This window comes from Echiichthys vipera, assembly GCF_963691815.1.
Source record: "Echiichthys vipera genome assembly, chromosome: 22".
Classification (NCBI taxonomy): Eukaryota; Metazoa; Chordata; class Actinopteri; order Perciformes; family Trachinidae; genus Echiichthys; species Echiichthys vipera.
The window spans coordinates 20,840,950-20,865,966 of record NC_139847.1 but is presented as its reverse complement, the minus strand read 5'-3'; the positions used below and the strand labels follow the sequence as shown (position 1 = coordinate 20,865,966).

The 25,017-nt window shown below is 40.3% G+C and overlaps 1 protein-coding gene across 2 annotated transcripts in view; it reads left to right on the top strand.

Moving 5' to 3' along the window:
- lrch4 (leucine-rich repeats and calponin homology (CH) domain containing 4) overlaps window positions 1-24,663 on the top strand; it is a 67,948-nt gene extending 43,285 nt beyond the window's left edge. Inside the window, exons 7-18 of one of the 2 annotated variants that reach the window (XM_083936720.1) lie at window positions 907-1,027; window positions 1,173-1,279; window positions 1,386-1,438; window positions 5,254-5,409; window positions 5,765-5,833; window positions 6,041-6,095; window positions 6,184-6,247; window positions 8,205-8,306; window positions 8,395-8,486; window positions 13,555-13,692; window positions 15,552-15,629; window positions 24,411-24,663. In XM_083936720.1, the coding sequence (XP_083792846.1) occupies window positions 907-1,027; window positions 1,173-1,279; window positions 1,386-1,438; window positions 5,254-5,409; window positions 5,765-5,833; window positions 6,041-6,095; window positions 6,184-6,247; window positions 8,205-8,306; window positions 8,395-8,486; window positions 13,555-13,692; window positions 15,552-15,629; window positions 24,411-24,560 (1,185 nt within the window). In that variant the 3' untranslated portion in view covers window positions 24,561-24,663. Of the gene's footprint in view, window positions 1-906; window positions 1,028-1,172; window positions 1,280-1,385; window positions 1,439-5,253; window positions 5,410-5,764; window positions 5,834-6,040; window positions 6,096-6,183; window positions 6,248-8,204; window positions 8,307-8,394; window positions 8,487-13,554; window positions 13,693-15,551; window positions 15,630-16,033; window positions 16,397-24,410 lie in introns of those variants that run through there. The other variant, XM_083936719.1, reaches the window with a different exon arrangement.
- Window positions 24,664-25,017: the final 354 nt, after the last annotated feature.

Genomic DNA, 25,017 nt, shown 5'->3' with positions numbered 1-25,017 from the left:
CATGCAACTACAGAGCAAAACAGATCTTCTGCAAAATATTACAGGATCAGGGTTCTCATGTGTCCTGGAAAGCCTGGAAAGTTGTTTACCAATTTTCCAATAATGGAAAACACATGAAAAACGAGGGGGAAAAACCTAAAATTAAATCTTGAAGGTCAAATCACTGAGAGTGAGCTGCTAGGCTATCAGAGCTTCCCAAAACAGTTCATATTTCCATGTGAAAGTACTGAGTTCTGTTCAGGATCATATTAACATTCACATAGTAATGTTAGTTTTGAACAGGCTGTTCTGTTGTGGAAACTCGCTGTGTAGGCTGTTCACTGTTTTGGAGCAGAGAAGGAGAATGGATTTTCAGGCTTTAATTCCGTGATATCAGACTGGTGCATAGACTCACATACTCAGCGATACCTGTTCCAGCATTTTAGACATTTTAGTATCTAAGGGATTTCTGATTGAAAAGACTCCAGACAAAATACACCACTGCCAAATGGTGCACATCAAAACAGCCTGATATTATTTTCTATATTTTTTTAGTAAAGCAGGTGCCAGATACTTTTTCTGGCTCTTTTTTTACTTAAAGATGGGAGAGAGAGAAGATAGCTGAAGGGAGATGCCCAAGCCATCATTGTAACTAGTCCAATAAAGTGAAATGTGTCATCATTTCTAAGCATGTAAGAGATGATTTCATAGATAAGTTCTAGCCACAGGCTGTGCATCCTATAAATCTTCCACACAGAGGAACACGTTAGTATATACCTGATCTCTGTCTGTCATGACAGTTAGATCATCACTGAAAATGATCTCTGGAAAAAAGTGTGAACCCTGCTCATAAATACTGTACATACAAAGGCAGCAACAATAGAAATACTACTACAGATCAGTGATCAGATCTGTCTGTGTGTCCAGTCAGCAGATGACTTCTCAGAGCGTTCCCTTCGCATGGCTGAGGTCAGCAGAGACCAGAGGAACCTGGAGGAGGAGGAGGAGGAGGAAGAGGAGGATGGGTCTCCTCTGGAAGCTAACAAAGGTGAGGAAGGACACACCTGCTCTAACCTGTTTTTCATGTAATTTAGGGTATTAATCAATTTTCTGTGAAAAATGTAGGACTGTGAAATAGTAGATTTGTTTCCCCATATAGAGAAAATCTTAAGACTCGTCTACACTCTTTGCAGTGAATGGACAGGCTGAGCATGTGGACTTCATTGACAGCAGTGTGACAGAGGAAGAGGAGGAGATCAGGGTGGATCCACCTACACCTTCTCTCACGGCCCCTCTTCTGGTACCAGTCATTCACAGACTGATCAGCAATTGTGTCAGATTGTCTTGATGTTCAACATCTGTTATCTTAGAAGAGGGATGTTATTGATTGTGTCATTGATGTCCAGGAGCAGAAGGAGAGCTCATCGCCACCCCAAACCCAGGACTCAACAGTATGCAGGTTAGTCTTTTAAAACCTACTGTAAAATATTTATTCACTGCTGATTTGTACAAGATTACATCACAAAACATGAAGAGTGGTTTGTAGCACAACAAAGGGAATAATGGTTTAAAGTTGTAATCTGTAAGATTTTCATCTATTTAATTGTCAGTTAAGTTCCTATCTATCAAATAGTGAATTAAGACAATGGTGATTGATCATATGACCCACTAATGAAAGCACAGTCTCTTTGCTGAGTATTCACATGTATGTTTCTGTGGAGACATTCCCTCTCTATATGTAGATACACCACCATGTTAGTGACTCTGCTGACAGAGGTTGCTCTTGTCAATGTTGGTTATGCTGCATTCACTTGTAATCTGAAATCTGGAACTTCCAACTTCTGAGTCATGCTTGTAGTAAGGGCAGAAGTGTAATAGGAACCTGTGTGTGTCTATGGACTTACGAGGGTAACATATAGGGGACAGAGCGAAAGTAGAGAGGTGAATATGTCCATAAAGGTGACAAGATGGAGGCTTTGAAAGAACAGGCTCACCCGCAGTTACATATTACTGCCACAGAGGACACTAGAAACAATGTATCTCAGCTCTTACGGTTTATGACTTTAAAGTTCAAAACTGAAATAGTGATGAAAGGTGCAAATCTGAAATTTTGGTTTGATGTCAAATCTGGAATAGCATGAATCAGCCAGGGTCAGAGTCTGAGGTCATTGGCATTATACTTAATTGCCGGTGTTGTGCTGACTTTTTCGCTCTGCCAAAAATTGTATCCAGCTTGTGGCAGCGGGATTTTTATGGCAGAGTATTGTTAAAAAACGTTTTCATCTTCTTCGGCAGGTTCATCAATGACGATAAATGTTCTGAAGTCTATAGTTTTTTTACGTTTCAAGTATCAACTATGTAAATTTCAGAATGAACGTGCTTGTTCCCAGAAATAGCCTGGTCGAAATAGCCAGGTGTTAGCAAATGATGAGTTTCCTCTAGCATTGCCAGGGGGCACAACTATTTGTCGAGTGTGAAATTGTTTGGATTAGGCTGTTCTACAGAAAGCAGCAAGCAGCGATACTGTATACCTAACAGACATGTTTTCAACGGTGGTTTAAAGACCAAGTAGGAATACTTGACCAAGTCCAGCACAAAACTGGAAGATGGCACATGTCTTCCAGAGAAAATGAATAAGTATTACAGAGTTTCTAGTGACAGCAGACAATGGCAGGAGTAAAAGGTGATTGAAAACATCAGTGCCAATTTGGAAGGGTGGAGAAAGGGGAGAACGAGATGCAAAAGGGTTCATGTGCCAAGGTATTCCAGTGTATTTAAAAATAATTACCATATCAACTTCATTTCAGGCTGTTTCTGTGACAATTCTTCATCTTAACTAAGCAGTGTGTTGGATTCTCTGGTTGGAATCTATGTACTCAGGCACTCCAATTGACAAAGACAGAATAGGTTTTATCACTTTTGGTAGTTTTTTTCTTCCCTTGTTCTACAAGGTAACTTTCCATGGTATTTGAAGAGCTGGGAAAAGTCAATAGACTGCTGTTCCAAAGACTTATAGTGCCCCCTCAAACTCTGCATGCTGTTATCTTGGGAAGTTAACATTCTTTCCTTGCAGACTTGCCCAGACATTTATGACATTGTGGCAACGAAACATAATTGTCTAAATTCCCATGTTTCTTTTGAAAACTGATGCTGCAAAACCAGATACCAGTAAGTATTACAGGTGGTCCAAACTGGAATATTGGGTTGAAGTTAATCGGGAATATTGAGTTGAAGTAAAAGTGGAATATCGGTTTGAAGTTTATCTGGAATATTGGGTTGAAGTAAAAGTGGAATATTATGAAGTAATCACAGTTGATGGGGATCGCCGTAGCTGCTGCAGCCCCAACACATTACATTTTTGAGACAGTGCATGTCAGTTCTGCTGTAGCATGATATCAATCTAAGGAATGAAGTGGATCAAAATGACGTGGATGAATGATGATTATCAGGCTAAAATATTGTCAGAATTGCTGCTGTGTTTTTCGACAGACATGCTGTTACATATTTTCTGTGTAGTTGTAGACACCTATCATATTGTACATTAGTTTACAGCAGGCTCCTTCATAATACAACTTTATAACTTCTATCTTAATAGCGAGATTTTCTTTTTAGATGCAGTTGTCAGCAGCAGCCACATTCAATGCCTGTGTGTGCTGAAGCCCAGCAGGCAGCTTTTATCACGCTGATCTGTTGTTCTGTCACCAAGATAACTACATTGTTGAGTGTCCTGGCAGTCCCCTTGGCTACATATTAATATGTGACACAGAGCCATTGTTCTCAGCTTCTGGGGCAACAAAGCAGCATGCTTTTTTCTAAATCTTCTAGTTGTATTAACTGTACTCTCTCAAAACCCTGAGCCTTATATACTGGACATGACTGAGATCTGCTAACTGGACTACTGGTCTGCTTCTCATGACTGAGGAAGTTTAGCTGTTTCACAATCCTGTATCTCCTCTACAAACGCTTAACAATCAGCTTAAACAAACGGATGTTCCAAAGCTTGGCTTCAAACACTTCCTTTGGGACTCCCAAAAATAGAATACTGAGACTTAAAATGGAAACTGCTGGTCTTTTCCTGCTCTCATCTTCAGTTGTTAAACTGTTTGTACAACTTCACCCTATGTGGTACACTGTATTTTTAGATTCCTTTTTACATACATTTTTACATTGTTTGATATGTACTATTACTAACTCTCTTTCACAAAAACTACCATAACTTGTGCTAATCACCGAATGCGTGTTTTGACTTGGTCTTGGGTATAGACTGTTGGGATGACTGCCTATTTCAGCCAGCATTCTCTCCCCCTTCCATTATCTGGTTTTTAAGCTTCGAGCCTCAAGCTTGGCTCCACCCAACATGATTGTGATTGGTTTAAAGACATACAAACAAGCCAGAACATTTTTGCCCCTATCTCAGAATGTTAACTGTTGCAGCCACACTTTTCTAGTGCCGTGTGTCTCAACAAGCACTTTATTTTTCTTACCCCTACATGTATAGTGGCCAATTCTTTAGCTATGTTACATTGTTATGCATTTGCAACTAGACTGTGTGGGTGTTATATTATACCCCACTTAAAACAATTATTAAATCACACACATACATTAGATACAGATGCAAAAACAACATTTGGTCTTCTTTAATGATGAATAGTTGGGGTTGAGGCTGTGATTGGGCTATGTATTGTCAGTCATATCTGGCAACAGCAGCTCTTAATTAACCATTATAAATTGGATGGGATTTCACTCCTGTGCAAGTTCCAAAAGTTTATATCTCAACTTCTTCTGGAGCTGAGTGGAGTTGGTTTGACAGCTTGACAGCTCCCTAAAAGTGAAGCCAAAACATCTGGATCTCCCCCTGGTGGCTGGCCACAGTATAGGTCATAAGCAGATGGGACATTGGCCAAACTCAAAAGTCAGTGTACACCCCAAATACATTTTTCCCAAGCATGGTTTCTGTTCTATCACATTCAAATCATTTTGGTTTTTAGTTCGTTATTTGATGCTATGTAAACATGGTGAAACCTCATGCTTGACAACTGTGATCACTATGCAGTCCAAAATTACAACATGGCGGCACCTGTAAATGTAATTTGGCTTTACTTTTGTAGAGTGGGAGGAAGTGGAGATACCTGGTCCAAAACAGTCTGTTCAAATCTGGGGGAAATGGAAGGGAATGCTTTTTTTTGTGTTTTTTCAACAAATAATATTGTTTGATATTCAATAATGAATTCGTATTTGCCTCATTGACATTTTCTAACTCTTTCTTCTTTCCAGGTCCATCCTCTGTGTAGAGGTGAGCCCCCCATCATCGGCTGCCTCCTCTCCCCTGTCCCCCTCCAGCCCCACCCTGGAGGAGCGGAGGAGGCCGGGCACCCTGTTCATCTGGCAGGAGAGAGAGCGTCTGCAGCAGCAGCAGAGAGAAAAGGCCAGGTGAACACTTACCCTTATTCTTTAGATCGACATAAAGCAGTTGTGCTGCATTATTTTGAAAAGCAAATGTGTGTCAGTAGTTAACTCAGCTGCACGAAGCTGTCAACCCTGTCTAAGAGAAAAAGAAGCATTGGATGCCAAGCTTTAAGTGCATGAATGGGTTGGAGACAGAGATCACATGACATTAGCAAGATGGATGTGACTATTTCCTCCTGTTACTGGAACACAGTGCCAGTATGAGCTTTTCCAAGCTGCCATGTGTCAAGCAATGTGTGTTGCTTCTCTCTCTCAGGCTACTCCCTTCTGTCTGTCACATCTAATTATATGCTCTCGATGTCAAAACTCTAATTTGCAGTTTGCTGAAGTCATCCACCAAAGCAGGAAGTCATGTGGCCACGGCACCACAGACAGGAAGTAGCTCAGTGTAAGTAAGGCCTGTTGAACGGATAAAACACAGCAGAGCAACACTAGGGACACACATGACATTGAGTGACCTTCCAAGTTATGCTCACATCTATTCATCCTTGCATTTTCTTTAGTTTATGCTGAATTACAAATGGAGGAAAACTTCAGGGTGTGGGAAGTGTTGGTTTTCTGTAGTGATCAAACTTTGGTGTGTGTCTCCCCCTAGTGGTGGGTCTCCAGAGAACAGCAACTCCCACTCAGGCCTGCGGCAGCGATGCGCAGTAAGTAGTTCTCATTGTTCCTTCAGCAGATAGAGCTGAACTGTGTTTCCTTTGCTGAAAATCTGAATTGTGTTCCTTTTTTAAATAGAGTGCTGACCAGATGAGCACAGTGCCTCCTTCAACACTTCTACAGCGCTCCAGCAGCAGAACAGGTCCACACTTTTTCATTACCTACTACAGGAGATAAAGGCACTCTGTGGCTACTACTACATATTATTTTGGTTAATACTGTGTATAGGGACACCTCAAATATAGATCCAGTCAGTAGGGGATCCACTGATATGTAGAGTGTTTAAAAGGCCAGAGGCTGTTTCCTGTGGCTTCAGTCTAAATTATTCAACTGAGCAATCAGCTGACACGCCTGGTGTTTATGAGCTGCTGTTTCCTGATACTTCTACCTTCTGCCTTACCCCTCCACATTGATTTGATTTTTGATTATATGTGTTTACACCATACCTGCCAACACTCCAGAGTTTTATAGTTTCTACTGATTTGAAACCTTTCTCCTGCTGTGCCCCTGATTGGTAATTTCTCCAACTAATCCCCCAGATTCATATCGATATACATCTAATTTATGTTTCTCATGTGCATTTGTGTGGGATATAAGTTGTCAGATCAAATTGGAGGACATTATGAGCTCCTTCACACATTGCCATGCACATTGCACTTAATTTCTTTGAAGCTGGAAATCTAGTCTGCAGTATGTGTCGTCAATCGAGTCTGTGTGACTGCACTCACTCAGCCTCTGCCCTCCGCTCTCATACTGGATGAAACTGAATGATTACAATGCAACACTCACTTGTAGTTTGGATGTTATTATTTGAGGTTGTGGTGGCACAAAGGTCCGCAGGTACCACCCGTAGACAATAACCTTATTTTTAGGTTCATAAAATGTAGCAGAAAATCCAAACATATTGCACTACAGTTATGGCCATCGGCCTTGACTTTTGATGATCATTTTATAATTTTTACTGTCATATCCTTATATTTATTCATATGTGGCTTATGCTTGTATGGGGGCGGAGGCCTATTGCCAGTACCCCAATATGTATCAGTTGATCAGGCCACTCTCTGTGCATACCATAATCCATTATAAAACAAAGAAGAGAAATAGATATTAAAATGATAGGAAAGAAATATAATATTGCACATACTGGCAGACATGCATATATACAAATACAACAAATATATGAAGTTAGATTAAAATGACTAATTTTTAGTCAGCAGTGTACACAGATAATCCACACGGATAACATTGTGGAGATAAGAACAAACCTTTATTTGTGCATGTGCTCATTTTAAAATACCACTGAACCTCTGTAAGTTAAACCGAACTGGAATTGAGATGTTTAACAGATTGGAGGCCTGAGTTTATAGTTCTTTTCAGTAAACCGATGAATGTAGGAAGAGTGAAATGAAGGAGTGTGATGTACACACATTATGTACAAAATAAAGCACTCGCCCCGACTGAGCTACAGCAATAATATACAGGTATATGGTTTATACTTTTCTTCGGTTCAGCCATATATACTATGGAGTAAAGAGAGGCGACCTCAGTGTTTTCATAGGTCCAACATTTCCCAAAAAACTAAGGCTTACTGGTGAAAGTTATGATGAGATTATAAAAGTTCATGCTTGACCTCAGTAACAGCAGCTGCTGACAAAACAAATCATCACAGTCTTCCTCAGTAGAAGTTTATCCTGCAGATGTTCAAATTAGTTTTTTGAGCGAGTGACTATAACTGATGCTGATTTAAACATTCAGTTTCCTTTTGCACATTGTTAATGTGGAAGGCAGAGAAATAGAACAACAGAGGTGTTCTGCAGTACCTAACTTTAAAGGTGTACTCTGTAAGATTTTCATCTATATCATTGTCAGTTAAGTTCCTATCTAGCACAGAGTTAAAACAATGGTGATTGATCATGTGACCCACTAATGAAAGCTCGCCTGCAATTACATCTTACCACTAAAGAGGCCGCTGAAAACAAGGAAGGAAGGGAGGCACTATACCCTCACTTCATGCACATTTTATTTCTAGCTTGAGTTCAGTGGTGATTAAAATGTGTCTTACACGTCATGTCTGTAACACTCACTGAATGCTGTGTCAGATGTTCCGTCTTCCCCGAAGACATCCCCTCCCCCCGGCCAGGCTCAGAGACCCAACAGTTTCCTGTTCCGCGCCTCCTCCCGCAGCAATGTCAAACCCACAGGTACACACCAACACAACACAACACACACTTCACACCTGGAGTCGGTTCTTCAGAAACGTTCCAACACTGCTTATTGTCTGTTTCTCAGTGTTTACTCTCGGTGAGTCTGGCAGAAGTGAGTCTCGCACAATGCTTCGCTCTCCTAAAGAGGAGAGACCAGACATCACACAACTACGCAAGGTAATGACAACACACACACACACACACACACACACACACACACACACACACACACACACACACACACACACACACACACACACACACACACACACACACACACACACACACACAGACACACACACAGACACACACACACACAGACATACAAACACACACACACACACACACACACACACACACACACACACACACACACACACACACACACTTTAGGTTTAGTCACTGGATAGAAAATAGTTTGATATATATGATAAACTGTGTCAATACTACACTGGTTATCTGAGGGTAGACCTTAATCTCAAGTGATTTACAAAAATGTATAAAAATATATTAATATTATAACGTATTATACCATTGTCTGGGGGAATACTCCACTCTGATTGGCTGCAGAGTGAAAACATGGCCAGTGAAACATCTCACTGATTGTTTTATCCAAGATTCGTCCCATTTACATTTACTTTCCATTGCACGAAAACCTTAACGGCTTGGAATGATTGTTACAGGTATTAGTCAAACCCTCAGGTGTTAGAAGAGAGACACCATTATTGTTTAAGAAAACTTTATTTTAATTGCAAAATGCATGGAAATAATTAATAATGGTCTTCATTCTTTACGTCTTTGGCAAGTGACCATGGTTTATGCAGGTTAATGCCTTTTGAGGTGTCCATTATCAGGAACTAATAGACACCAGGGAGACCAGAACTGCCTCTGCACTTTACCCCTTACTTAAACTCTCTTCCTTCTTCTTGTACGATGCATCAATTTGAATGTTCACACATACTGTTTGCATCATTATGATATCATGATAATCCTCCTGGGTTGAAATTGTTTTTTTCCTTTGGTGCAAATACTGTTTCAGAGAGTAAAGATTTTATTATTATTTATCTATTCGTTATTTACACAGTGGAGGGAAAGTATCTTTATATCAAGAAAGAAACAAAGAAAAAACAAAATAATTAAAGCATCTTTAAATCAATGAAAATAACAAGGGCCCAGTGAAATATCACTTATTCTGATACCTGCTCCCCCTCTCCTGCCTACAATTCCTTGTTCCCTACCAATCTGTCCCCTCGCTCTAAACCTTAACATGATGAAATCAAGGTGTACAAACAATGAAAAAAGTTAAAAAAAAAAAAAAAAAAAAACACACACACACCACCTTCAACCCTTTCCCCTTTCCCCCCAGGAATCCCATGTCCCTTTCACATAAAATAAACACCTTTCAGACATAGATATAGCATAAAATGCTATTTTCTTCCATCATTTAATGATAACCACAGAAGTAGCATAGAATATACATCAAATATATGTATACATACGAAATAACCAAATCATGTACATATAATATACTATGTACTGAACAAAGTATATGCAAACATAGATCAAGTGTATACAAGCAAAGCTGAAGACAAAGACAATTTGACCATAAGTATTTACAACATATCATTCATTTTCTTTGACAGGCAGTCAATATTACATGTATATGTTTTGGCGTAATGTAGAAAGCTCCAGCTGGGCTATATCCTGATAAGAAAAAAGAGAGAGAGAGTAATTAAGGTTGAGCAATAATTTATTGCGAATATTGGCAAATCGGTGGACTTTATGCCATACAGTGAAAATATATTAAACCCATGTCCCATGGGGTATTTTACAATATAGCTGATTAGATATGTGGGTATGTTAACTGTTCTTCAATGGGGCGCCATGACACCAGAGTCTCTGAGTTCAGCAAAGTGATAAGGGGACGCAAGAAAAAGCACCATGAATAGACAAATCCGGCGAAGAACTGGAAGTGAACAAGCAGGCATTGTTGCGATTTCCCTCCAGTATGCGCACGATTGAATTGGAGCTGTCATAAGAAGTGTGTTTTCTACTTTTACCTGTACTTTCATCCATCAGTACTTTAGCCAACGATGTCTAGGAAGTCGGGAAGAACCTGTGCAATTCTCTGCTGCTCCAAAAGCAGTGGGAAACAAACTGAATGTAAACTACATAAACCTTTACCTCATGAAGAGTGCTTCTAATTATTTACCTCCATCACTGATTAACTCAGCTACAGCTACAACCCAGCTTTACATTGTGCTCATGAGGTTGTCCTAGTTAGAGCAACTTACGGTTTATTTCACAATAACACCACGTTGAGTTAATTTACTCTGTGTGACCACGGCAGCCATGATGGAGGCATAGAACATGAGCTAGCTAAGCAGTGTTAGCTTAGCGGACATTAATTTTTCATTGATTTAAGCGAGGCAGCCTCATGCTTTTCATTGTGAGACTGACGAGTGATAACCAAGACTGAGCGTGCTGTTGCTGTTGGGAACAAAGTCCCCTCTGTTAATATTATTGATCCACTTTTGGTGAACATCTCGGTCCTCTGCACGCCCAGGGAATCACTGTAAACCGTGCGGCCTCAGACACTCTTTATGAGGTAGAGGTTTGTGTAGTTTACAGTCAGTTTTTTTTTCCAAACTAGAAGTTTCCCATTGCTGTTGGAGCAGCTGAGAATTGAACAGGTGCTTCCTGACTTCCTAGACATCGTTGTCTAAAGTACTGCTGCATTAAAAAAAAGTTCAGATAAAAGTAGAAAAGGTTCACTTATATTGACAGCTCCCATTCAATCGTCGGCATACTGGTGGGAAACGCCACCGCAGTAATGACCCCGCCGCTAAATGGCATAACACACAAATGGCTCGCCGGATTCCTCTATACCATTCCAAATCGGGCAGATTAACACCTATGATCTGTGTCTTTGTAGAGTGGAAGCTTTGATTCTAGTTGTTTTTTTGTGTTCCATAAAAAAGGGCTGATAATAGAATACAGTATTACAGGATCTTCCATTAATCACCTGGTCGAGCTAAAGTGATCAGCTAATGAAATGAATGCAAGGCAATATATTCATCTTTATGACTGAGAGTCTGGTCTGAAAGGAAGTAGGGAGCATACCCCATCTTTCCAAGTCACCATCAATATCCTTCAGAACTTTATTATAGTTTTCAGCTGTACCTAAATTAGGGGAGGGATGGATGGACACCTAAGTATTTAAAATTACCAACAGTTGGAATATTAAGGAGAGGTGTCTGATCATCCAATCTGCCCAATTACATTAAAGCCGATTTTGTCCAATTTATTTTATAACCTGAAATTCTGCTAAAGACTTCAAAGGTTTTAAGAAGATGAGGGAGGGATTCAGAAGGACTTTTCAGAAAGATCAAAATATCATCCACATAAAGAGAAATGTAATGTGGTGTGTTGTGAATGATAATTGGTTCAAGAGCCTCAGGCTGTTGTATCGCCTGGGCGAGAGGATCTGGAAACTGAAAACCTAGATGAGCAAGTGCAGCCTGTTATAACGACTGCAGAAGGGTTAGCATACAGTAACTTAATCATAGAAATAAAGTTATCGCTCAAACCCCTATGTAGGAGAACAGACCATAAATAACACCATAGCAGTCGGTCAAAGGCCTTCTCGACATCTAATGAAAGAATGGCACTTTGATCTGCTGAACCTGAGGCTGAATCTAGGATGTGAAGCAAGTGACGTACATTATTACACGCTAGTCTGGTTTTAATAAACCCGGTTTGGTCGTGGCGGACCAAATGGATGTGAAGCAAGTGACGTACATTATTACACGCTAGTCTGGTTTTAATAAACCCGGTTTGGTCGTGGCGGACCAAATGGGGCATGTAACCCTCTCACCTGGTAGCAGAAATCTTTGCGTAAAGCTTAACTTCGCAATTCAAAAGACTTAAAGGCCTGTAAGAGGAGCATTCGTCAGATGGCTTGTCCTTTTTGAGTAAGAGAGAGATTATTGCAATATTTGAACTGTCGGAAAAGGAACCCCTGTTGTTAGAAAAATTAAACATATTCGGCAACAGAGGAAAAATTAAACATATTCAGCAACAGAGGACTGAGCTGAAACCAAAAGGCATCACATAATTCTGGTGGTAGTCCGTCCAGGCCTGGAGATCTGCCTCTGTTCATTGTTTTAATGGCCTTCCTTAATTCTTCCAGCTTGATCGGTGCCTCTAAAGGAGGGATAGCTTCCGGGGGCAACTTAGGTAGTTGTAATGATATAGATAAAAAATTCAGAGCAGATTTTGTCATCATGACAACACCCCTGACTTGTAAATATTTTAATAAAATAGTTGGAAAGTACTGTTAATGTTTATAGGGTCGGATGTTATGTCCTCCTCTTTAGTCCTTATAGTTGATGTATTTGCTATAATTTTTCCTTAGTTTAAAAGCAAGCAAAGAGCTGGGTCGAGAGCTCATAGTAATTGTGCCTAGTTTGATGAACAGTAAATTCTCCTTCCTTTCTTAACAGGCTGTTAAGTTCATCGAATGATTTCCGTCGCTTACAGATGTTTTCAGGAGAGATGTTCTTTATCATATCTTTCTCTAGCGCTGCAATTTCGGATTCCAGACAGTCTATACTACGTTTTTTAGATTTATTGACATTGGATGCAAAGGATGTAGTTTTATTTCTGATGTAACCTTTAACCGCATCCCATAACGCACGAGGATCATCAGCAGATGGACTATTTATTTTAATGTATTAATTCAATTCAGCATCAAGCTCTTGTCTACAAGTGTCATTCTGGACGAGCAGAAGAAAAGGAAAATTCTCTAGAAGGATACATCATACGCCAAATATCAATCACACCATAATCATTAGACCATTTCTGTAGTGCAATGGATGCCAGTCGTTGATCTCTGCTTTCTGTTACTCCTGTTCTATCAATATCATGAAGCCATACAGCTATTAAAAGCTTGTACTTTTGAAGGTCCGTTAAGATCTGTTCCATGACAGTATATTAATATCATTTATATTGGTTTCGATTGGTAGAAGACATAAAAGGACAAATGGTGGACAGTTTGGTCCAAAATACCAATTATCCTAAAGCTCAACAGAAAAGACTGCTGTTTGTTACAAAAATGGTGTGAGCAGTAAGGTTAGCTGCATTTAAACAAAAAAAATAAATAGTGCAGCATATCATATTATGATCACTTTATAGGAAAAGCAATGAGGAAGAATAAAGATACAACATAACACTCCCTTCTCAGACTCTGGAGTCTCGTCTGAAGATCACTCTACCGGAAGATCTGGGCGAGGCCTTATCCAATGGCACCGTCCTCTGCCAGCTGGTCAATCACATTCGACCACGCTCTGTGTCAATCATCCACATTCCTTCCCCAGCAGTGGTGAGTCTGACGAACTTTGAAATCTTGTCTTTTCCACCTTGCACTGATTAGTCAGTCATTAGCTTCCTCTCGTGTGAAGTAGGAGGAGGAGAAGTGAGGGCCAGCGGCTAGCTGTCACTCAAGAGACCACGCCCCTAATTACTCATAAACTTTAACTTCCAATAAAATTTAAAATAGCCTGGTACAAAAAAAAAAAAAACCCTCATGGAGATATGACCTAAACATACAGACTAGAATGTTTTTTTTTGTACCAGGCCTTAAAGTGAAATTCTGGTGTAAAATCATCCCAGGGTCTTTTTAGGCAAATTGGGTCATTAAATAATCCATTGAGACAATTTTTTTTGTGTAAAAACTATTAACATAGATTTTCCGTACAGTCGCTAACCGTCTGTCGCGGCTAACAGTGATAAGCTCAGGGTGGTGAGTTGGACGCATTAAAACCTCTTTTTTAACCACTAATGCTGCTGAAAATAACACCGAACCTCTGCAGCAGCATTCAAATCAATAGTTTGTTTGTTAGTCCATGGAACATAGCATTAAATCAAATCATATTGGCAATTCTTGAATAAAACAATGGCAGGGGGCGTGGCCAGCATGGGGAACTAAAGAGGCGGTTACTAATAAACAGGGTTAGAAAGACCTGTGCTGTACCTACATGTAAATTCAGTGAAATGTCCGTTTCAACAGCACTAATTTAAAACAGTCACGTCATAATCAGCACTCTGCAAATACTGTTTTCATTCTCTTACTTTCTTTTTCTTTACTGTCAGCCAAACTCCCACTTATATTACCTGCATATATTTCACCATGGCCTACCAGAAGCAAGAGGGATTATTTATGCTGTGTTCACACATCCAGTGACTTAGTAACATGCTAGAGCCATTTTCGATGGAAGCTACAAACTGACGGCCTTAGTTATATTGCTCATAGTGTGAACACAAGGGTCTAATTTTAGTTCATGGGCCACATACAGCCCAATGTGGTCTTAAAAATATAATCCCTAAGATTTTCATCTATTTAATTGTCTTTTAAGTTCCTATCTATCACAGAGTGAGTTAAAACAATGGTGATCTAATGACCCACTAATGAAAGCACTTGTTGTCTCTTCGCTGAGTATTCTCGAGGATTTTGGAGAGAAAAGGGAAGGTTAGATATAGGTCTATAGTTGGCTAGAAACTTTGGCCAAGCGAGTTGATTTTGTCTCTAATAGTTATAATTTTGTCATTGAAGAAGGTCATGAAGTTGTTACTACTGAGGGTTATAGGAATACATAGGCTCAATAGAGCTGTGGCTCTCTGTCAGCCTGGCTACAGTGCTTAAAGGAAACCGGGAGTGTTCTTATTATTCTCTGTTAAAGATGAGTAATAGGAATAATAATATGAAAGATTATTATGGGTTGTTGCCCACCAACACCTCCCCCAAGTTTTAATGACTTCTCTGTAATTTTCACACTTTGCAAAGTTATCCAGTGGGCTGGATTAGACCCACTGATACACCGGATCTGGCTGATCTTAGGTGTGACATCCCTGGTATAAGACTTGAAACATCTGTGTAGGAAGTGAGGACTTTAAATGGTGGAATTAAAAAGTAAATGAAAACAGTGTGTTGTGTTGAAAAAAAGATACTGAGCGCAGCAGACATGTACACCTTAACTTATCAAGCCACCTGCTAAACATGGAGGAAGTGCATCCACAGCAAATGAAAAGAGGAACAGATCACAGGAAGGCTTCTTACTAACAACAAAGGTATCTGTGTGCTGTGAATGTATCCTAACCTACGGGACCTGCTCAGACTGAGCCGGGCCTTCGTTTCGCAACATCACGTTCCCCTAAATGTCTTTTTCTGATTATTATTTTCAGCCAAAACTGAGCTCAGCAAAGTGTCGACTCAACGTGGAAAACTTCATCGCTGCTTGTCGCAAGCTGGGAGTCCCTGAGGTAAAAATCGTTCTCGATCCCTGTCCTTTCAACTTTGAACACTTTCTGGTACATGGAAACGTATTGTTCCTCCCAATGACACAATGTTTCAGAAAGTAGTCAGTAGAAATAGACTTTTCCTCTTGCTTTAAGCTCAGTTTTGTTGCTACATTATTCCTGTCAGGGTTGGACTGATGAGGGTGCTTGAAAGCCTTTTCTACGAGCATGTCAGTTTGTGGCCCATACATCAGTCCAACCCTCACTCTGTTCTCTGTCATTCTACACTCTTTTGTCTCTCTTGTTTCCTCATGTTTAACAATAGATCTACTTGTGTTTTCCTGTGTGTGTGTGTGTGTGTGTGTGTGTGTGCGTGTGCGCGCGCGCGCGCGTATGTGTGTGTGTCCTGTCGTCCATCTCCCGTCCAGACGGATGTGTGTGTGTGCTCCGATGTGCTTCTGTGTAAGCTGCCCGCTGTGCTGCGCTCTGTGACGGCCCTGCTGGCGGCTGAGCGGGGGGAGACGGCGGAGGACCGCCCCCCCCGCCACTCCTCACCTTCGTCGTCCTCCTCGCTGCTGTCCACAGATTTCCTGTTCTTCTACTGCGCGGCCATGGCCCTGCTCTACGTCCTCTACTGCTACCTGCTCACCTAGAGGAGCAGCACACAGTACCTTTCTATTCATATGTGACTGTTGAACTGCTCTACAGGCTTACTGAACACACACACGCAGTCCCAGTTGCTACAACAGCTGTCGTCTCAGACAGTACTCTGCTGTGTCTGTGTGTGTGTGTGTGTGTGTGTGTGTGTGTGTGTGTGTGTGTGCGTGTGTGTGTGTGTGTGTGTGTGCGCAGCATGCATACCCTCCATTGCTGTAGAGCAGGTGTCATAAGAACTACGAGTGTGTGGTGACACTCCCAGCTGCACTGGGTGGATGTTGAGGCCATATAGAGCATGCAGCTTAGCACCTTTAAGAAACAATCAGAATACACTCCAGCCCACTGAAGCTGAAGCTCTTCATTTAGATGCTTAGAGGAGTAGAAAGCACTACACTGATACAGATGAACTACATGAAGATGAAGAGGGAAATGCCTTAGCCTAGTTTAGCCTTCACTCTGTCAGGTAACGTGTGTCTGGAGGAGTCTGGAGTGTGTCCGAGGCGCTGCGGCTCCGCATTCAGAAACCATCTCATTGGTTGAGACATGAATGAGCAGGGCAAAAGAACCACACCCTAAGCTGAATCCCACTACACACTATACCTTCATAACTTCTTTTTACCAGTGTGCACTCGTGAGGGCCGTCTATAGTGTTAATGATGTGAGCATCCACACTGATGAACGGTAAGGTTCTGGGAAGCTCCAGCTTCCCTAAATGCACCAACACGCCATAAAAGGTGCAGTCAGAAATGGCAGATATATTTATAAAGCACTCAATTTAGCTTTGATTTGTCTAGTTCTTATTGATAAGAAAATTAAGAAAACAGCCGAAAAGTACACACTGCTGTACATCTGTCAGCACCACAACACTTTATTCATATTTATTTCTTATTATATAGAGTTTGACCCGTGATGTCCTGTAAATTCAGATGGATTCTGATTGGCTAAATCATCCGGTTTTAGACCCAAAAAAACCTGCCCCTCTAGAGCCTGTTGTTTGTTTTGTAAAAATCCACCACGCCCGTATCATTCTGTCCACTCAGCACAGTTCACAGTTCGTGCACACGCCACAGATCCCCCCTCCCCGCTCAGGCATGTCACAATATCACATGCACACGCCTCAAGCTAGGCATACGCTAAATGATGTTAGCAGTTGCTATCTATAAGTAAGTTAGACAGTATACCTCCGTGTAGCATGTACCCCATGCTGTTTAATGATGAGAGAAGACACGGAGTGTTCACAGGAATCTGGTGCACACGCACTGACGAGCACTCGATAGGAGGGAGCAGAGGAGCTCAGTGGTAGAGGGGGAGGGGCATGAGAGTTGTGAGTATTCGAAATTTGAGTCAACTCGATCTGCCAGACTTGCCGACTACAGCTTTTAATGAAAGCATAGTTAAACTTGGAGCTGCATCAGTTGATTTTTCTTGGCCACTTGGGGGCAGTGCAACACGCTGTGGACAACAGTTGACATATTATCACCTCATGAAACAAGTGCAGAGCTGACGATAATTCTTTTTGTGTGTGTTTTATTAGACCTGGAGAGGGCACTGCCGCTCAGCCTTGCAGCCAATATTTTCCAGTGGTCACTGCACCTCCAACTGTAAACAAGGTCGATTATGACTCTTTCTAATTTTAATTTAAACCTGTGCGGTTTTTATATTTGTCAAACATTCCTCGGGTCCTGAAAACCGATTTAAAAACCTGTGAAATCATCCCAATGTAAAGTCGATGAGCTGAGTGGGAACGTGCAGGAAAAACACCAGTGTGGATATTCAGTGGGCCTCATATCACACAAGTTAACCTGGTCTATGCGAATATAGCTGACATGAGGGAAGACGGAAACCACTAAAAAGAAGTTCTAACAGGGCGATCAGATGATCACACTGTTTGAAAAAAAAAACTAAAACTTTAGACGTATTCGAAAGAGAAAAGGCGGCGAACGGCAAAATTATGCCTCCCGCTGTCATAATAAACCCCCTTCACGGTTTACACACGAACTTTCCTAGCATTAGTACACTGTCTACCATTAAGTGTACAGTATGAAACTAGTAAGCAGTGATAAGTCTCTGCAGGCCAGTTAAGTAGCTTACCTGAATGCTGATGCAAGCAAAGTTCATACGTCTGGATTGATTCATTGATTTCTCTCATCACTCAGAGAGCCTGTGGTTCTTTAGCTCTGCTCACCACGTTTGAACTCGAGATTCTGTCCGTTGAGAGCAGCTCTACCTCTGAGAACTATTCCGACTCGTACTCCGGGCTGCGTGTTTCTCGGCAGGCCACCTGTCCTGAGAGAGAAGCTGTTGAAGTAACATGAGACTGAACTGTGAATGTGATTTTTAGCCTTGAGACAGATACAAGTTAGTGAAGTGTGGTTGATACAGAACCCAATGTGACAGTGAGACAAATGATACAGTGCCTCTTACTGAACCCTCCCTAAGACCTCTGCAGAGACTGCTCTTGTTTTGATGTCTGCTATGCTAACTGTGAGCAGCAGGGGGCGATGTCGCTGCATCGACCTCCCTCCAGGCTTCATGTGTCCAAACGGTACAGACCCCTCTTGGAGGTTGTGCGTGGAGTCTTTTTTTTTTTTTTTTTTTCGTTATCACTGGTCTGTTTGACCAGCTGACTTCATGTTTGTATAAATGTAAACAGGTTATTAAATTATTGTTTTTATTTATTTGGGATTCTGTTCTTTTTTGGTCCTTTTTGTTTTTGAAACAGCAGAGGTGTAACTAATTTGGTTCAGCTTATAAGCCAAACATTTTAAGCTTCGTGAAATCAATGTTTGTGCTTAAAATCACACACGGAGGAAAATTAGATGTAATCGATATTCAATTATTCACAGTTAAAATAACATTGATTGTTTAAAAATTTTCCCTTCCTTTGATTGGTAAGTAATTGATTCCCTGGAGGCTACACATTCAACAGAGCATCAATGGCCTCTGCTGTTTCCACCACATGCTGTGTCCGCCTCATTTCTCAGAGAAGGTCAACGTCTGCAGCTCAACACTGAATAGAATTTGATTAGTTTGCTTATTGGACTGGTGTGGGCTTTGAAAGTTAATATCAATAGTTCGATTTTTGGGATTCAAATTCTAAAAATGCAGTTAATTCATTTTTTTTTTTTACTCTTATCGAGCCCTCAAACCACATTTAAACCATAATGGGACACTAAAAGGTTCTACTAAAGCGGCCAACATAACTTATTTAGAGGGAAACCTCAGTTAAATTGTTAGGAGAAAATTACATCATAGCATTTTTATGGGCTTTTTTCTCTGTAACTGAGGGGAGAGGAATGTCACAAAATCAGACTTCAACAGTGGGCTACTGATATATGTAAAAAAAAGTATATATATATATATATATATATATATACTTCTTTTTTACATATATCAGCAAACTATTTGTTTGTCTAAGTGTAACTCGCACGACTGTTTCTTAAAATATGGAGCTCCAAAGTGTTCAGTATTAAATACATAATTGTGAAATCACATGATTAAGTTCTGTAAAATATACAAATGAACCCATAATTGAATAAAATAATTTTTTTACTATTAGGTCACTATTTAACATTTACTAAATGTTATTTCGTCATTCTAATTTTCACAATAAAATTTTATTGTAATTTATTCTTAGAAACTTTTAATTCACAAAGGCATTCATTCACTTTTCTTTCCAGTCAGTTTATTTCATGATAATTTATGTCTGAAACAACGATGCCGAGGTGAAGCAGGGCTACACGTTCTACCAGTGTAGCTGACTAACTAGATACGCAGGGTGAGCTAGGATTAGCCTAATGCTACAGTCAGAGTGTTAGCGGGCTTAGATAGCTCCTGTTGGTGTGAAGTTGTGTGTGTGATGAAAAACATCAAAACGTTGCCAAGGAAACTTTCGATGAGCTAGTTAGCTGCAGCTTTTAACACAAGCTCTTCACTTTATTAATCCAAGCTGACCTAGCAAGTTAGCCGACTAGGTAGGTAGATTACATTTTCTGTCACAGTACAATAATGAAGCTCTGCTTTCATGAAGCATAAAGTAATTCTGGCACAAAATCATCGGCACTTACAAACATTACATAAGCCATCGATTTTTTTTCGTTTGACAACTTAACGGAGAAATCCGGGAGAGTGGCTAACAGCCGGACGTGGCTAACACTGATTAGCTCGGGGCAGCACGGTGAATGCATTAAAACGTCTTTTTTAACCACTAATTCTGCTCAAAATAATAAAAAATAAAAATCAATTCAAATAAAATCGTTCATATGAAAATAAGATTTATGAAATAACATTTCATTAATGACTTTAGTTTTAAAATTTTCTTAAACTATAATTGCTGGGGTATTCTACACAATATATTAAGTATTTATTTCATAACACCTTTTTAATCATTTATTATTAAACACTTTGGGGCCCTGAATTAAAAAAAAAAGTCCATTCTGTTGCAATAAAAAAATAAATTAAATTTTATTTTAAGGTAGTCCACTCCCCAGGTCACTTCCACACCTCTGCTGTTTGAATTCAGAATATCAACTGTAAAATCGTCTCGTCCCATGTCTCAGATTTCTTATTATCCTGCTGTAAAAATGAAATGTTATACTGTTTCGATTCACAATGTAGATTTTATAACTGAAACTGGATAAGCAACAAACAGTAATTCATTCACTGGCTTAGCCCAAGCTATATTCTTTAATATGTTAGCGGAACAGAACAACAGTTGTACTTTATATTTATATGATATCCTTGTATTATTGAGAATCATCTTTGAGTTTATATACATTTATATGTAAAGTTTTTCTCCTCCCGCTGTAAAGAAATTATTAAAAATGAACTTTGACCATGTGCTGTTTGTCTGCTTGCCCGCTGTTGTGCTTCTGCTTAATCAGCCAAGAACTTTAATGTGATCAGGGTATCTGCAGCTGCCTCACATCTTATTTTAACAAAAAAATAACAAAGTCACTTACTGGTTTTTAACAGAGCTTTGAACGACATCTCCTGCTCAAGTATGACATCATTAATAGTCAAATTACTATTTTCAAGTCCAACATGTCAAGAAAAGTAAGATTTTAATTTTAAACTAATATAGATTCATAGATAAGTGGCTATATTCTATATTTTCTAAACCTTTTTTGCACACAGACACTAGAGTTATTGGGGAGTGTTCCCTGACATCAGCCACAGGGGGGCAGCAATGAGCCAACCCCACAATTTCACAATTTTGTGCCTCATCAAACTTATTTTCAAAGTATGTTTTGGTTTTACAAGAGAAAAGACTGCAGGGACGAGGCCCTAGTGGTCCTTGGCTTTGGTCTTTTCATGAGATCTGTCATCAACAAGACAAATATGGAATAATACCACACGTATTCTTTAAATAAACAGCATTCAGCGGTAATGGTAAAGTTGGAAAGGAGGACAGAAAATCATGCACATCCACTCAGATTTACCAGCTTTAAGTCAACTTCATAACACATTAAAACCCATCAAATGTGGCATATATATATATATATCCTGAGAATGCGTGCAGATATCCTGATGTCCATGTGCCCTGTGCTTTAACCTCTTCCAAAGCTCCTGTGTGCTCTCCAGCCAGCAGGTTTACCATCACAAACGTCAGCTGGCCCATGTTGAGCCAAGGTCAGAGAAAAGGAGAGATCAGCCTGTGGGTTTGTACTGCACCATTCACAAGGAGGAGACTGCAGAAACTGTGGTGTAGCCTGTGTTAGCTGAACACAGACATGACATGACAAATCATCTCCGCAAGATGAAAACAAATCTACATTTGATTCTCAAGTCGAACTCACTGAAAACCTTGGGAATCCAAGCTCATACCACACCCCAGTATGATAGGATCAATCTCATTGGGGGCCCAGGGACAGAGTTCTGCTGCTGGGGCCCCACATATCTCTTCAGGCCTTTACACACTGAACTTTTATTCTGTGCAATTCATTCACACACTTTCTTCAAACTGCTATTTTTGTAACAAGTACTTTCACACAGAAAGTGATTATTGCTCTCATAAACTGACTGATAAAGTCATTTTTGTAGAACAAGGTTCATTTTTCTGCTGTTCTGTGCAGACCTGACTCCACCAGATGGATTGATTCTCATTGTGTCAGCATATCCATCTGAACTCTGGTTTGGAGGTCTTTGGGGAAGAGGCGAAAATACTGGTTGCTGATTGGTTGATTTGGCCCCTATATTGGTGATAGACAGATGGTTTATCCAATCAGATCAATGAAGACGTACTAACATCGTGGAGGCAAAGCTCAGAAAGTAAACAACATGTGGGTAAAGGAGATTTTCCCTTTGTGTAACGTGAATTTACGGATCAAAAGCCCAATTTCAGGAGCCCGGTCCATATTCAACAGAAGGATCCAGAGAAAAAAGAGTTAGTGCGCAGCTGCTCCATAGCTGCTCATCTCACCTCAAAACCAACTCTGATTGGTTCGGTCGCTGGTCAAACATCTCCAAATTTGCTCCGCCGCACGTTACCAGACTGATCTGAGAGTAAAATACAACGGAGCTCAGAGATCAGGATGGACTCACGAGGCCAGTTCAGTGCACCGCAAAATAAAGACATGAGGATTACAGAACAATAACACAAGGCTCTGTAGTCTGTTTCAAGATGTCAAACGTTACTCCTTTCAACCTTGACAAAGGCAGTCCTTACCAGATCATCTTCATCTGGTTTTAACCTTTCACAATTAAAGCCCTAGAATGCATAACTCTTAAGCTGTGTTTTTTTGTGTTGTTTATTCGCCCTGCTCATGCTTTTAACTTCTGTGCATTGTCGTGGATGTACCTTGCAGAAGCCAAATGTTTCCTTTAATGGAGACTGTCCTGAACAATACTCTACATACAATAGGCTTTCAAACTATCACATCATCATACAGTAGTAACAGTTTATTATTAAAAAAAAACACTTTATCACCTAATAAGAATAACTACCCATCATAGATTATATTTCAAAAACCATGAATCAGTAGGGATACACACACGCACATGCACAAAAACACAGTATTGGTACAACAGAGGCTACATGATCCATACCTAACAGCCTACACAATTCATGGCTGCCATGGTTTGAATGGCAGAAACACTTTAACACATTAAAATTGAGACCACATTTTCTTCTTTCCCATTTGACACCACACCTTTTCTATTGAAAGTGTGTATGTGGTTGTTTTTTATTCTGATGTACAAAGTCTGATTTAATAGCTTTTCATTTCTGCCCTGGAGCCAATAAACACTCAAACATTGTGTGGATGTTTCTCATATCCACTGTACAGGAGAGTGGAATGACATGCTTTGCTACAGAATGCCTCTGAGTATGTCTAATAAATGTGTTAACTCTTCACCACCAGGTTGGCCTTTACAGTCACACATCACACTTCAGAAGAAAGACAACACAACACATGTATTATAGACATGTTGTTACCTAATACCATCTTACTTCATCATCACTAACCAATCCTTTAACAGTCCACACCAGAGCCCCCTATCCTTGAGGTGGAATGAAATGTGGGGTCGCTTGATATCTAGATTCCAGATTAAAGGATTTCTAAAAACAGGAGATAATAAAAATAAATGTTTCCAAGGTCCCAAAGAACATCTGTGTCCACACGAAACCATTGAAACCGATTCCAAGACGTTTTAGTACAGAAGCCAGGCCTATACTGTATGTGGCGCTGTTACTCTGCCTATATAGCCGAGCTCAGCATAAAGGAAATGGCAGAGCTGCATGCTTGGCTTATTTATATACCAAATAAGGCTGAAAAATCTCTCAGGGAATGTTCACCCAAGTACAGGCAGTTAGTGTTGTCTCAAAAACTATTTAAATATCTTTATTATGTTGTTTTATGGTGCATATCCCTAACAAAGTTGTATTTCATCAACTGACTGACTGAGTGGTATTATTCCAGATAAGCATTAGTGTAAGTTTTTTAGGTCTTCAAAAAAAAATCATAGTTTAGTCAACTTGAAGGTGACAGGGAACATAAACAATAGAAGAGAAGCAGCTTCACCATGTTTGCAAATGAGAAAAATGACGGAGCAAATTACAGCTCAATACATAGAAAAGTGTCCAATTAATGCCATAAAACAAATACATCTTACCTGCGTCTACTTACTCCCATCTTCCTCCCTTCCCAGGATTCCTTGTGTTCCCCTCAACTCATCATGGAGGACGAGGGGCTGATTCGGCTGGCCCTGACCATCCAAGTGTTGGTCGACCTGGCCGGTGGCTCCCAGCGGCTCCAAAAACAGGAAACGCTTGGGGCTGCTGGCTCAACACAATGCTAGTCCAGCAGAGCATTCTCTGCCAAGAATTAACCGTATCATACCAAAAAGATCCATCTCAGAGCCAGTGTTTGCTTTTGACATGCTTTATATTTAACATGTTCATTACATCCACTTAGTTAGATATACTGTGGTACTTAATAAAAATACCTGTGTAAATGACTTCAAAGCCTCGTCCTTTCTTTCATCGTCTCGTAGAGTGGAGCCTGTTGTTTGTTTCGCAAAAATCCACCACGCCCGTATCATCCTGTCCACTCGGCACAGTTCACAGTTCGTGCACAGGCCACAGATCCCCCCTCCCCGCCCATGCATGTCACAATATCACAGGCACTCGCCTCAAGCTAGGCATACGCTAAATGACGTTAGCAGTTGCTATCTATGAGTGAGTTAGCCAGCCTACCTCCATGTAGTTTGTACCCCTTGCTGTTTAGCAATGAGAGAAGAGACGGACGTGTTCACA